The sequence below is a fragment of the Drosophila bipectinata genome, chromosome 2L (genome assembly GCF_030179905.1).
Source record: "Drosophila bipectinata strain 14024-0381.07 chromosome 2L, DbipHiC1v2, whole genome shotgun sequence".
Classification (NCBI taxonomy): Eukaryota; Metazoa; Arthropoda; class Insecta; order Diptera; family Drosophilidae; genus Drosophila; species Drosophila bipectinata.
Window position 1 is genome coordinate 24,887,713 of NC_091736.1, and position 15,136 is coordinate 24,902,848.

Consider the following 15,136-nt stretch of genomic DNA (forward strand, 5'->3'; position numbering starts at 1 on the left):
GGCGCCTAGGATATTGTACTGCTTCTTTGGCCGTCCATGTTTTCTAGTCCGGATGATCTTAGGGCGGCCGAGACCCCTGCGTGCCTCCTCCTCAACATGCTCACCCCTTTCTTCAGCACTCTCGTACTGATCTGTGCTCTCATCGGAGCTGTCGGCGTCGATGGATAAGTCAAAAACGACTTCTGCATCTCCGGGTCCCTGCAGCTGACGGGCCTCCTCCAGTTCCTCCAGCTCGATCGTCACAGTATCATCCTTGGATGCCACGTCATGATGTTCATGATTCCATGCTACCTCAGACATTCGTCAAACTGTTTATTGATAAATTCTCCGCCATTATCACTCCGCAGGCATTTCTATCTTCTTCCTGTCTGCCGTTCCACCAGGTTCTTGAATTCGATGAATTTGGATAGGACCTCGTTCTTTCCACGCAGGAAGTAAACAAGTCCTCCTGGACTTATCGTCAATGAACGTCAGAAAATACTTGAAACCTCCGAGGGACAGTGTTGGTAAAGGTCCACAAACATCTGCGTGTATCAGATCCAAAAGCTCCTTAGCCCGATTACTTGTTGCAGATGGAAAAGGTTGAACATGGATTTTGCTAGCCATACACATTTTGCAATTAATATTCTCTGGTATCCGATTATCTATTCCTCGAACTATCCCTTTGGATACCATCTCTTTCAAGCTAGAGAAATTAATATGTCCGTATCTCTTGTGTAGCAATTTCATCAACAGCTGACATGGCAAAACTATGGTTATGAAATAAACCTACAAAATGTCATTTTAATAAATCGCACTCAAAGCTCGCCGCGTCACAGGAGCGCCAATATTACCCCCAGCCATGCTCAAAACTTCCCCACCGGAAAATCATCAATCCCTTAGCGAAATGATGGATCGCTCGCACAGATAAAAATAAAGCAATACAACTGTGTCTTTCAGCATACAATAGTGTCAAAATTAAAGTTTTGGCTTGCAGATCGTCCAGTTCTTAGTCAGCCGAGTTGAGAAGCTTTAAGTTCCAATATGGATGTTAGAGGTTACGATCGCAGTTAATGTCCTACAATAGTCTAAGCAATAGGATACAGAAACCTGGGACTTGATATTTAAAAACTGCAGCTGGTTCGTGGGTCTTAATTCTAGAGTGGTTTCAGATTAGGTCATTGGCGGTGGCTAGCAGCACCATTTCACCAAAGCGATCCTTACGACAAGAGAATTGGCGGGTGTGAACGCTGAATGAGAAACTATTGGAAGTAGAAACACGCCACACGCACGGCAGCTCGACGAATTACAATGCCAGAATAGGGGACCATAACCAAGCCATTTACGACATAAATCCAGCAGCCTTACTTCTGCCAAACGATCCTCAGAATCAGAAAATTGGGACTTTTTACGTCTGAAATTTCTCGACCACAACATTGTAAAAGCGAACGAAGATTTGGAGTAAACTCGTGAGAGTGGCGAGACCTTTTTCAGCGCGAGGATGCTTCATCCACGAGAGGCATTTCTGATTGGAACCTTAAACGCCGATATAAGTCCTTCCGATTCTTCCAGCCGAATGCTTGATATTTCATGTGGAAGCGCATCGACATCCTGATTGCGTGAAGCCAGACGCATTCTCTGCAAATCATCAAAAACTCCATCCTGCTAGGGTAACGGATGCCCTAGATTCCCAGAATGGAATAATTTTTTAACGTAAAAGCGGCACCAATGTTTCTTAAGCATCATTTTGAAATGGCAGAAAAAACTTTTGCAAATGCCAGTTTTTTATCGTACAGACCACAACTTAAATATTGATGCTGCATTGACGTCGGGGTCACCAATGTTAGGTTACCAAACGTTTTCGTGAACTGCAAAAAAATGTTTCCAAAAGTACCTTTTAAGAATAAACCCGATGTTTTAGATATTATTGTTTAATACATGGTTATTATTTTATATATATATGTACATATGTATAAGCGTGTAAGTTAAATTGTTTGTAGTTCGGTGAATTAAAAAAATGAAAATTTTATTTTTTGATTTCACAACTTGGTGTTAAACCTTTATTTATTAAACGCAAAAATTACAAGACACTTTTGGTTTTTTCTGAAATACTTTTGTCAACCGTTCGCGGTCTCGGTCAAAATAGGACTGCCTTCTTAATTCTAAATCTGATCCAAAGAACCTCGGCCATCAGTTGTGTTTAGATTAGAGGCTTAAGATGAAACTGTCGCATCTTATTGTGAAATTCGATTAAGCTGATCGATGCAATTTGGTGGGTACTTGAAACGCAAAAGGCGTAATTGATTGGGCTTCGGAGGGAAGCTGATGTTTACTTTTGATTTTGATTTGTTTATGGGAAACTGACATGGCAAAGACAAAGCAAAGACAAAGCCGAAGGCAAATGCAGAGTTTGAAAATATTGTTTATAAAATTCATAAGTGGAAAGCCATAAGTGGCCTGGATTTATGGGTTGGATAATTGAGCCAAAGATCAAGCCAAAGGCAAATGCAGAGATTGAAAATATTGTTTATAAAAGCCATATGTGGCCTGTATTTAGGGGTTGGATAACTCTCCCCCTTCTAAAATGGATCGTCCCGATTCAATATGAAATTCGTTTAAATGATCTCTTAATTCTGTTAAAAAAATTTCTTGGTTAATAGATTTTTCTGGTTCAGGCCGATGTTTTTTGGTTACAAATAATATAGCATTTTTGTATTTTATAATAAGTGAAAGAATCAAAAATATAATGATTAAAATTAATAATATAAAGGTAAGTGATATTTTAGTATTCTTAATTTTAACGAATGGGTTTAAAATGTTTATATTATCTAAAGAAAGATCAGAGTTATTTGATAATATGTAATCGGATATTTCATAATTTTTAAAGTGGTTCGTAGTTACGTATTCAAGAATTTTATTTTGCAAATTGGTATATGAGATATTATTAATTTTAGTTGTACCATTAAATGTTATTAAAAACGAACCGTTTAAATGGGAGTTGTTAACAATATTGTTCCCATTTATAAGAATGGCACCATCTTGTATGATGTCTATTTTTTTTTTTTTTTGGTTTTTGTTCATGTTTTAATATTTCCAAGATGTCATCATTGTTTAAAATTTTGGTATTAAAAACGTCTATTTTTGCTAGAGTGATTGTGTCAATTAAATTTTGCAGATCAAATGTTAATAATCGCAAGCGATGTTTTCGAAGTGGTAGATCTTGATCAATAAATACTTTTTTAAAATCATCGGAAAGAGATTCTATTTCTTTGAATAATCGGGAATTGATAATAGACTGCTTATTATTGTTTTCAATTAATTCATTAATTTTATTCTGAACTGTAATAATATCATCATGGTCCGGAGTTCCAGCTAACCATTTCCACACGGTGCCTAACTCATTTATCCCTCTTTTTGATCTAGTTGATACTAATTGCGATAAAATTAGTTCGATTACTTTTATGTCATATTTAATTTCCCATTGTGACTTTTTATTAGTATCCCTTTTAATATTATCTGATTCCAAATTTATTATTTCTTTATAAAAGCTTAAGTTAGTTACATGGAATAAATCTGCGTATGAATCGTACGTCAATACGTCTTTATTGTCCTTAAATAGAAGATATTCGTGACTTGTATAGTCAATTATTTCTGATTTTGTTAATAAAATAAGGTGTAGTATGAGCACCTGATAAAACATTTTCTGGGAAAGGAAAGAAAAAAGGATAATATATAAATACTTAGAATTTTATATTATCTTTGTGAATAATTCTATTTCTATTGTTGATTATTATTTTGTTGGGTAAATTTTCCTTAACTATTTGTTTTTTATATCTGGTTTTAAGTTTATTTCTTTCCCCGTGTTTCTTTTCATAGACTACCTGTCCTACATGATATTCTTTTTCTTTTCTGTTTTCATTATGTGTTTCCAACATTTTCTCTTGAGTATTTTTCAAAAGTTCAGGAATGTTATCGTGCTCTATTTTATTATATAATACGTCAAAAGGTTTTTGGTTCGTTGTAGAATGAATGCTCTGATTATATTCTTGAGCGGCTCTTATTATTATTTCGGAAAAGTCAGCTAAATTAAATTCTTCTTTAATGCATCGAGCTAATTCTGTTAATGTAGAATGTGCCCTTTCAACCTGTCCGTTTGACGTGCTGTGCCTCGGATCTGCGTAATGTAAAGTTAAATTGCACCTTTGTGCGAAAGATTTAAATTGGACCGAGGTAAAGCTCGGTTCATTATCGGTCATTATTACTTTTGCTTGTGGAAAATGCTGAAGAAGTTCCATTACTTTATTTTCGATATTTAATTTATTTTGGATTTCTTTTACTACTAGAAATTTTGAGTAAGCGTCAATACAAGTTATGAAAGTAAGACCTTGCGCGTAATATATATCAATGTGTAAATTTTCTCCTTCTTTACTTGGAATTGGGGCTTCCCCAATTGGAATTCTTATTGGGTGCCTGGTATATTTATTTTCGTTACAAATCACGCAATTTTTAATATACTCTTTTAATTTTTTAAAACAGTTTGGCCAATAATATAATTTACTGATCTGTTTGTAATTCTCTTCTAGCCCCCTATGAGCACGGCTGTGCGTTTCTTCTATTATTATAGCTTTATCTTCCTCGTTTTCCACGTCTTGTAGAAAGATTCTTGTAAAAGGGAATGTGTTTGTGAAATTATTTTTTAATGGTAATTGAATTTGAAATAAGTCCTCTAAGGTACAATGAATTCCTACCGTAATGTTAGGTGGAAGATACTCTCTTAATATAGTTATTAAATTTTCTGGTGTGTCATATTCAATTAAATGTCGTGTCCTGTCAAAAATTTTCAGTGACTCATGTATTGTATACCTCCCCGTTGTTAATAACAGTTGTTGTTTAAATTGATTTAACGGTTTACGGGTCTCTTGTATTACATTTTCAAAACTACTTTCAGCTGAATGCAGTGTGTTCTGATCTGAGTCTGACTGGTCTGTTTGTTCTATATCGCTGTCAGTAATATTATTTATCTGAATTCGAGATAATGCGTCTGCAACTACATTTGTTGTACCGGGCTTTAATGATATTTTCGGAGTAAAACTTTGTATGAAAGAATACCATCCTTTCATATTTACATTGGGATTTTTATCCGAAATTGTGTAAGATAAAGTTTGATAGTCGGTTTGAATTTCAATTCCAATAACTCCGTATAAGTAATTTCTTAGATTTTTAAGAGCCCATACTATCGCTAAAAGTTCCTTCTTATTAGTCGCATAAGCTTGTTCTGTTTTAGACAAGGTTTTTGAAATAAAAGTAATTGGTTTTCCTTCTTGAGATAAAACTGCACCATTTGCGACGTCTGAAGCGTCGGTGGTCAAGGTAAATTTTTTATTATAGTCCGGTTGAACTAGTTCTACTTGAGCAATGAGATTTTCTTTCAGCTCGTTAAAAGCTTTAATTGCTGGTTCATCCAGCTGAATCAATATTTTTGATGACATTCTTTTTGAGATTTTGCCATTATGACCTCCAAGATATTTTGTTAGAGGTTTGGCTATGTAGGCGTAGTTTGAAACAAATTTTCTATAATAGCCCGTAAAACCTAGGAAACTTCTTAGTTCCCGAATATTTTCTGGAAGCGGATATTTTCTAATGGTTTCAATTTTCTCTGGGTCTGTCTTGATGACGTTATAGGATACCATGTATCCTAGAAAACGGGTTTCGCCTTTGAAAAACTTAGATTTTTCTAAAGAGATTTTCATGTTTGCCCTCAATAATATATTTATAATTTTGTTTAGATCTGTATAGTGTTGTTCAATTGAGTTTGAGAATAATATAATGTCGTCCATATAGACATGACACGTTTGTTCTCTTAGAATATCGTCCATTGCTCTCTGAAAGATTCTTGGTGCATTTGTTAATCCGAATGGCATTCTTAAAAATTCGTATTTTCCATTATTTATTGAAAAAGCTGTTTTTTCGACATCAGATTCTTTCATTAGTATCTGATGAAATCCTGACTCTGACTGTTGAAAAATATCTTGCTTTTCCCAAATTTGATAGAATTACTGATGGGTCTTGCATTGGGTACCTGTCAGGTATAGTACTTTCATTCAATTTTATGTAATCAATGACGAGTCTTAATTTACGGCTTCCGTCTTGATTCTCTCCTTTCTTTGGGACTACCAGAAGTGGTGAATTGTAAGGGCTTCTGCTAGGCCTTATTATTTTTTCTGATAACATTCTTTTGATTTCGCTATTCACGAAATCGTTGACAGATAGAGCATACGGATATTGCTTCCCGTATATTGGCCTATCATGGATTAGATTTATTTCCCCCTTTATGTCTGTTCTAAAAGGAATTTGCATATTTATCTTTGAATGCTCCTTTTCAATATAGTGAACTATCTTTTCCCTCAGTCCGCCTAATTGGTCGGTACCTATATTATTTATTTGATTTTTGACGGTATTTACTTCGTCCGCACTCTCAGGATTTTTAATTCCCGAGATATTTTTATTTTTATTGACGGATATTTCCACGTCGGCGTTCTCAGGATTTTTAATTCCCAAGATATTTTTATTTTTATTGACGGATATTTCTACGTCGGCGTTCTCAGGATTTTTTGTTCCCAAGACATTTGTATTTTTGTTGACGGATATTTCTACGTCGGCGTTCTCGGGATTTTTTGTTCCCAAGATATTTGTATTTTTGTTGACGGATATTTCTACGTCGGCGTTCTCGGGATTTTTAACTCCCAAGCTTTTCTCACTATTTTCAACAAATAATGAATCTGGGTTTTTGCTACCATTATCATCAAAATACTTTTTTATAATAAATTCTTTTAACGGAAGAATATTATTTTCTTCAATTAAACGTATTTCGTTTTTCTCCTCATTATCATAATATTTAAACTTCTCCTGTTTCCCATTATATTCCAAGATTCCCTTATCTATATTTATTATAGCTCCAATTTTTCTTAATAGATTGAATCCAATTAGAATATCAGATTCTAAACCTTCGATTTCATAAAATAATTGTTTTGTTTCAAATATATTTATAATATGGTAATACCTAATAATTGAGTAGCCATGAACTGTTGTTACCTTTTTGTATATTGGTAGCTCGTTTTTATTTTCAAAAATTCCCCTTTTTATGTAGCAAGCAGTGGCTCCTGTATCTATTAAAACTTTTAGCTGCTTCTTGGTTTTTCGATCTATCCTATTTAAATAAGGCATTCCTCTGTAGGGGTCTGGTCTAAAAAATGGTCTTCATTAATATTATTTAATCTGGTTACTTTATTAGCTGGCTGACTTTCTGTTCCATCTGATTCCCTTTTTTGAGCTTGAGTTTGCTCTCTATTTTGATTTGTGTTATAAAAATTTGAACGATTTTTATTTTGATGATAATTATTATTATATCTACCTTGATTATCGTTTGCCTGCCAATTATTATATCTTCCCTGGTTTTTATTTGGCTGCCAATTTTGGCTCGGCTGCCGATTGTTATTAGATTTATTCTGGAGTTGAATCGGTGGATCAACATCCATTGGCTCGATAGCTTGTTGCTTATGATTATTATTTTGCCAAAAATTTCCCTTTTGTGGCCAATTGTAATTTTGGTTATGATTAAAATTATTTCCCATTTTAGTGGTATTATTATTTTGCCGTATTTGATCAAATCGTAAGTTGTTTCCCCGATATTTACTTTCATTTTTAAATCCATTAAACCTATTTGCGAATTGAGCACGGAAGTTGTTTGATTCTAATTCTTGGACCTTTGCCAAAGCATTGGGCAAATCTGGTGGATTTAATGAGAAAAGAGTTTCTGAAATAGATCCATAAAGTCCGGATATAAATACTCGTAGAGCATTTCCCCTTATTGAATTGTTTGTTTCTTTGGTAATTACACTGTCCTTTCCGTATGTCATTATGGTTTTGTTTATTAGTAAGGTCATTTTTTTATTGACTTCGTTATAGTACTCAGTAATTGTCATTCGTCCTTGCCTGAGGATACTTAGTTCTGACTCGAGAACATGTATTGGTCGTTTGTCACTATATATAAAGTCCAATCGGGATAAGATTGCTTTAAAGTTTAAAACTGTGCCATGATTGGTAAGAGCATCATGGGCAGCTCCCATAATTTTATTTCGTAAAATTGTTAGGGCGATAAAATATTGTTCACTTTCAATTTTATAGAGACTCATTGCAGTTTCTGCAGCTTCCCTCCAACCTACATATTGTGTTGCTTCCCCTGTGAAATTTGGTAAGGATTTTACCACTTCAAGTGTTGTATCGCATTTTATAGCTGGGTCAATTGTTTGTACTTTATAATCTTCCACAGTGTTTGCATCTGTGGCTAGCCTTCCTTCTAAACATTCTACTTTCCTGCTAACTTCATTCAATTGAGCGTTTATTAATCTGTTTATCAATTCTACTGTTAAACTGCCGGCTGTAGCTACACTGCCTGCAGAAAAATTTGGTGCTGAACCTCCGGTTGCCATTGTTAGATTTAGTTCACAAAAGCTATTTATCAAATCTTCCAGAATTATTCTTTATATTTTTTTGTTAAATCGCGAATCTTACTTTTTTCAATATATAAATCTTATATTATTTTTCTCGAATTTACAGGTCTTAAATTTTAGTCTTTAATTTTTTTATTTTAAATTAATTCCTCACGATATTGTCCCGTTGGGGTCTTCCTTCTGTGTGGTTGGTGGTTGATAGAGAATGTCCTGTCTTCCTTCCTTGGGTTTTTCTTGTTGGAGTTGTCGTTTTATTTGTTTTTGTTGTTCTTGTTTGTTTTTTTTGTTGTGCGTTGATTTTTTTTTAGTTTTTGTGTTCTTGTAATTGTTTGGTTTAAAATTTCGGTCCACCTTTGTTTTAATTCACTCTTTATGGATTATTACATTAATTAATTTCCATTTACTTTATTGTTAACGATCACTGTCACTTGGTAGTGTCGTTTGGTGGATGTTTTAATTTTTCCACTAAAAATGTTGAGTTGTTGACCGCGCGAGTTCCGTTTATGTTTAACTTATTTTTCATTAAACTATTTTTTGGAGCTTTATGTGACGCGGCCCCTTGAGTTGGGCGCCAGTTAAATTGTTTGTAGTTCGGTGAATTAAAAAAATGAAAATTTTATTTTTTGATTTCACAACTTGGTGTTAAACCTTTATTTATTAAACGCAAAAATTACAAGACACTTTTGGTTTTTTCTTAAATACTTTTGTCAACCGTTCGCGGTCTCGGTCAAAATAGGACTGCCTTCTTAATTCTAAATCTGATCCAAAGAACCTCGGCCATCAGTTGTGTTTAGATTAGAGGCTTAAGATGAAACTGTCGCATCTTATTGTGAAATTCGATTAAGCTGATCGATGCAATTTGGTGGGTACTTGAAACGCAAAAGGCGTAATTGATTGGGCTTCGGAGGGAAGCTGATGTTTACTTTTGATTTTGATTTGTTTATGGGAAACCGAGATCGCGCCTCAGAGCCAAAGACAAAGCCGAAGGCAAATGCAGAGTTTGAAAATATTGTTTATAAAATTCATAAGTGGAAAGCCATAAGTGGCCTGGATTTATGGGTTGGATAATTGAGCCAAAGATCAAGCCAAAGGCAAATGCAGAGATTGAAAATATTGTTTATAAAAGCCATATGTGGCCTGTATTTAGGGGTTGGATAACTTGTATACACAGTTTTTTATTTGTTGTTTTTTTGCCCTTTGCTTAAATTATTTAAATCTTCTCCTAATTTTGAGACTAATAACAAGCTTACGAATCTTAACATTAAATTTAAACAGAAAGTGTACTGAGACTGCATTAGACCGCGTTCCATAAGTCAGTCGCTGGGTGGGAAAGACATTGCGACGACGACGTGATGGGTTTCCCAACCTTGTTAGACCTCTTACCTGGTGGTAAGGGTGCAACAGTAGCTTGGTAAAGTACTTTTCCTTCTCTTCTCTCTTCTCTTTCCTTCAATAACTTCTTTGACTTGTTGAATTTTTTAGTCGCGATGTATGTATTTGTATCGAACGTTCTACGGTGCCCCGGTAATTGTTCTCCAGATCTTCGACTGAGCTCGCTGGACTATGTCAATATAGCTGGCATTCCTCCATAACTGGGAGCCGTATATCCATATAGGTTTTAGTACCGAGTTATACAGGAATTTATATCAAGGCTGCTGGCTTTTGGCTTTTGGTGTGTTCTTTTGGCTTCAGTGTGCCGGCGCCAAGTAAGTTTTCTGTCGAGGTGTACTCCTAAATATGTCGCTTCGTTTTCTTGCGGGAATAGAGAGTTGTTTAACGTAAGCGACAGGCAGTTTTGTTTGTTCAATGTAAACGTAACGTGGTTGCATTTTTGTTCGTTTACTTTAATTCGCCTCATATGGTAAAGTCGGTCAGTAAACGCACTAGTGGCAGGATTTGGCTGGTAGTGGTTTGGCAAACGTGCTGGACCTGTATGATCGCGGAACCCCAGGCGCCTGGTGGGATTTCTAATAAGTATCAAGGATTCTTCCGGTGAGCTTAGAGTTGGGTTAGCTCTTCATTGTGAGTATTTTGTACTAGAAGTTGAAAATTGCCGTTTGTAGCGGCGGTGGACATATGTTTTTTCTTGCTGTAGAGCTTTAGTAAGGGGACGTGAGGCATATTTTGTTTTAAGAATGTTTTAAGGGGCTCAGCTTCCCTTTGGATTTGGATGTAGCCATCCATACCAGTCTGCACAGCCGGTATTCATTGTTTTTGTTGTTTTACGGGCAGCACAGGGGCAGACGTATTAATATTTGCGCTGCAAGCTGATGATGTCTGCAAACGCGCTGTCGATACAGAGCGAATGTTGTTGTTGTTACGCTTGAGGTTTTTAAAGAAATTGCGGGCTAGTTCTTTGCTTTTTGTCTGCATACCGATGGTAGCGAGGGGGTGCAAAAGTGCACTCTCCCTCAAGGGGTGGCTTTGCCGAGTTGCCGGATTTCTGCGCCCTGTTTAGGACGATTGATAGTTGACCAAGATGGACGTGGATCATTTTATGTCTGCGGGAGTCAGGCTTAAAACTGTAAAGCGCCGGAGATTACTAACGCTTACTATATTGTTGCCCTTGATCTTTTGCACAACCGTTTTAATAATCGAAGGTTAATATTCCAGGCTCACATCAAGGAGATTCTGCAGCTAGGGGTAGACGAGCCGGGTCCGTTACAACTCCTCGGGAGTTACCCGACCGATTCAATGGTCATAAGCGTGAGGGATGAGTTACGGCACGGCGGATGAAATTCAAAGATGCCTTCTCATCCAGAGCATCCTGCCTGCCAACTTGGGATTCAATGGCTCGGTTCTTGAAACAAAAGGTGCTGTACCCTTGAGACTGGGGATTTCGCCTTAGCTCCGCATCTGCCAGCGAATCAGGTGGTCATTTAATAATCCATCTTGCTTGCTCCTGAATGCTCCGCCTTCTCCGTATGCCCTCGGCGCTATCCTTGCAGATGCTGAGCCTCCTTGCACAAGGTTCCTCACCTCACTTTCAAGTCTGAGCACCTAGCCTGCAGTCATTCTCCCGTTGCCCACGAGTAATCGCCGACATCATGCCCTGTTCCTTGGTTGCGAGCACCACTTACCCAGCAGAATTCTGCATTGGATTTCGATGGGGGAGTCCATTCGGCCCATTCGGGGTAGAAGAACTGTTTCAAGGGTCTTCAACAAGCGCATACGCTGTTTTCGCAATAAGCTTCGTCTTCTGGAGCATGTCAAAGCTGATCTTCCGACCGAGAGAGTTGAAGGCTTTTAAGTCTTTTATGTAACAAGTGTGGACTTTTGCGGACTTTTTTTCAGAGAGAGTCTCGGAATGAGGGCCTCATTAAATACTACGTGAGCGTATTCATCTGCTTCAGTATGAAGGCCATCCACTTGGAGCTAGTCGAGGACCTTTCCACAGCTTCGTTTCTGGATGCACTCAAACGACTTATTTGTACGCGACGTAATCGCAGGCAGACATGGTCGGATAATGGTAACAATTTTGTGGGTGTCAAGAATAAGCTAGTCGAGTTAAAGCAAATATTCCTCAGCCAGAATCACCAGACATCTCTTCATGAGTTTTGCTTGTTCGAAATTATCGATTTATTCCACTACGCTTTCCCTAATTTGGCGGTCTGGGAGAAGTAGCACTAAAGTCGGCAAAGCACCACCTGTATCGGGCAGTAGGTCCCGCGCTTCTTGGTTTCGAGGAATTGAGGACCTTAACATGCCACATGTGATCGATTGTTAATTCCAGACCTCTTGCATCGATTTCAGAAAATCCCGCTGACCTAGATGTACTGACCGGCCTTTGTTTTGGAATTGATGTTTGCAATATATATGTAAGCAAAACAAACAATTATATGTTTCGACAGAGAAATAACCTGTAAGGGGTTTGGTGTCAGCAGTCAATACCGGTGGTGCGGACTGTGGAATATCCTGTTGGTTGACTCTAACGGGAGTATTTGACTGGTTGACTATAGTTTTGCATGCGCTTTTGTTAGCTTTCGTAGAAATGCAGCACAATGTATTTGTGTGTCTAGTCTAGTCCCCCGCCTAGTCTCTTGCCTACGCAACAACAGACAACTGAATAGCTCGGAGCTTTTTTTGTTAAGCTTTGATTCTTGTGTATTTGGGTCTTGTATTTTTGGGTTAAATTGAAACCCGAATAAATATAGTTAATTGAACTGCAACCATTTTTTTAATTCGGCCTCAATTGAAAGCTATTCATTGAATAACACCGATAAATTCATTATGACAACTGGAAAGCAGTGAATTGTAATCCTTAGAGCGATCCAGGAAATGAGGGGAAGGATGAAATCGGCCATAATTAGGAATAAATCAGAGTAATTACTCAACGAAAATATAGACTTGATGGACTCAAGGTGGTGAAGGAATTCGAGGAATTAATGAACAAGTCAAAAAAATATGAGACGAGCTAGTGGAAATTTTCGCAATAAATTCTATTTCAAACTCATTGTCGAACTTGTCGGAAAGAGACAAGTTCAGCTGAGTACTCATTATTAACAGCATTGAGGACACCACCAGCAAAAGATGGACGATTCAACCAAAATGGTAAATTGCGTGAACGGTGAAAACAGTAAAATTGGGAACAAAAATTTCATTTTTTAAAATTTCATGCGGGGAATTAAGCCAAGTTTCAGTAAGCGCGATAGCATCAGAATCCAAAGAAGCACTCTATTCGGTTTGACGATTTATTAGAGACTAAAAAATGATGCACGCAGACAGAACCAGAACTTAAAGAATAATGATAATTCGTTACTCGTTACTTTAGTGTATAACATAAGAGGAATAAGATATACAGTGATGCATATACAAATAATACAACACTCCTTCTCACCGCGGTATATCTAATTCAAAAGATTCTTTTTTAGTTTAACCCTAGTGAAGTAATACATTTTGTGTGCTAAACTTTACATAAAGCTTTAGTTAGAACATCTGAAATCATATTTTCGGTTGGAACATATTCAATATCAATAACTTACTTCTTATATAAATCTCTTATGAAATAATACTTGATATCTATATGTTTACTTCTAGCATGAAAACTCGCATTCTTCGCTAAACATTGGGCGCTTTGGTTGTCACTGTAGATCATCAATGTTGGCGCCGTCTCGAAACCCATCTCAGATATCAGCTTCAGCACGTAAGCAGACTCCTTAGCTGCTGTTGAAAGCGCCACATACTCAGCCTCCGTGCTACTGAGTGCTATGATGCTCTGCTTTTTCGACTCCCACGAAAACGCTGCTCCAGCCAGAAAGAACGCCCAACCACTGAACGATTTGCGGTCAGTACAGTCACCTGCCCAGTCTGCATCCACAAAGCAGTGAACAGGCACACCATTTCGAACAAAATGCAGCTTCAAGCTCGAAGTTCCTTTTAGGTAACGAAGGACGCGTTTAGCGGCCACCTCATGTTCCTTATGGGGGTCACTGCATGTCTGGGCCAACTTTGCCACACAATGAACAATGTCCGGCCTCGTAGTCATTGCTAGGTACAGCAGATACTGCTTCTGGTTGGCTCGTGGACAGTCTTCCAAAACACATAGGTTCTGATAAACAACCTCCAAATAAGCGATTGATACTGCTTCTGGTTGGCTCGTGGACAGTCTTCCAAAACACATAGGTTCTGATAAACAACCTCCAAAGGCGTTGCATTCGGCTTACAGTCTTCCATGCCATAATCTCGTAACAGCCCGTCGATATACTGCTTGTGGCCAATTGCCACACTGCCCGTCTCTCCATCCCGCTCGATCTCCATGCCTAAAAAATGTTTCAGCTCTCCGCCATCTACTACTTCGAATTCCTGTGCGATTTGAAGTTTTATGTCGACAAAGTCTTCTTTTCTGGAACAAGCAATAATAAGATCATCGACATATACAACAATTAAGTTAAATTTTTCGCCGTTGTTCTTGGTGTAAATCAGTGATCGGCACCCCAATACATTGATATGATTTTACCGCATTAGTGTTAGTAACGAATAGCAGAAAGTAGGCTGTGAGCATGACGTTTCACACATGTATACTGTGTGTGTGTGGCAGAGCTCGGGCAGAGAAATTTCCTATGCCCCCGAGATAGGGCCGTGCCGACCTCTGGTGTAAATGCATGGCTCACTGGGACATTGTACAAAACCAATACGCTGAACAGTAAAGTCCAATTTCTGGTTCCATTCACGCCCACTCTGCTTCAGACCGTATAAAGACTTGTGTAACTTCAACACCCTTTTTAGATACGCTGTGTCCACGAACCCTTCCGGTTGCCGCATGTAGACTACATCTTGTAGGTCGCTATTTAAATACGCAGCTGAGACGTCCATTTGATGCATAAACATTTTGTTCTCGACAGCCAGTGCAATCGCCAATCGGATAGAAGAATACCGAGCCACTGGGGAAAATGTTTCTGTGTAGTTTATGCCGTACTCCTGTCCACAACCTTATACAACTAAGCGCGCCTTGAACCGTTCCACGTTGCCGTACTGGTCTCCTTTAACCGCAAACACCCATTTGCATCCAATAGTTCTCTCGCCAGGAGGAAGATTTACAAGACTCCATGTATTGGTGGACTGTAGTTGAGAACACTCCTTCTGCATCGCAACCTTCCATTCTTCAGCCTGTGTCGAGCTCAAAGCCTCCTTGACTCCATTCGGTACTT

At 37.7% G+C, this 15,136-nt stretch overlaps 1 protein-coding gene across 1 annotated transcript; it reads right to left on the minus strand.

Moving 5' to 3' along the window:
* Nucleotides 1–11,090: 11,090 nt before the first annotated feature.
* LOC138925878 (uncharacterized) lies at nt 11,091–14,816 on the minus strand. The gene is made up of 5 exons (XM_070277471.1): nt 14,734–14,816; nt 14,127–14,331; nt 13,554–14,037; nt 11,212–11,345; nt 11,091–11,126 (listed from the first exon to the last, which is right to left on the minus strand). Exons 1-5 carry the CDS (start codon nt 14,814–14,816, stop codon nt 11,091–11,093), a joined length of 942 nt encoding a protein of 313 aa, XP_070133572.1.
* Between the last annotated feature and the right edge of the window lie 320 nt (nt 14,817–15,136).

What these genes read in the sequence shown, in the direction of transcription:
- LOC138925878 (XM_070277471.1), bottom strand. Translation starts at nt 14,816, where the DNA reads ATGTTTATGCATCAAATGGACGTCTCAGCTGCGTATTTAAATAGCGAC. An exon ending in TGACAACCAAAGCGCCCAAT is followed by an intron (nt 11,346 to 13,553) that starts GTTTAGCGAAGA and finishes ATTCGCTGGCAG; the next exon opens with ATGCGGAGCTAAGGCGAAAT. An exon ending in TGAATTTCATCCGCCGTGCC is followed by an intron (nt 11,127 to 11,211) that starts GTAACTCATCCC and finishes GTCTACCCCTAG; the next exon opens with CTGCAGAATCTCCTTGATGT.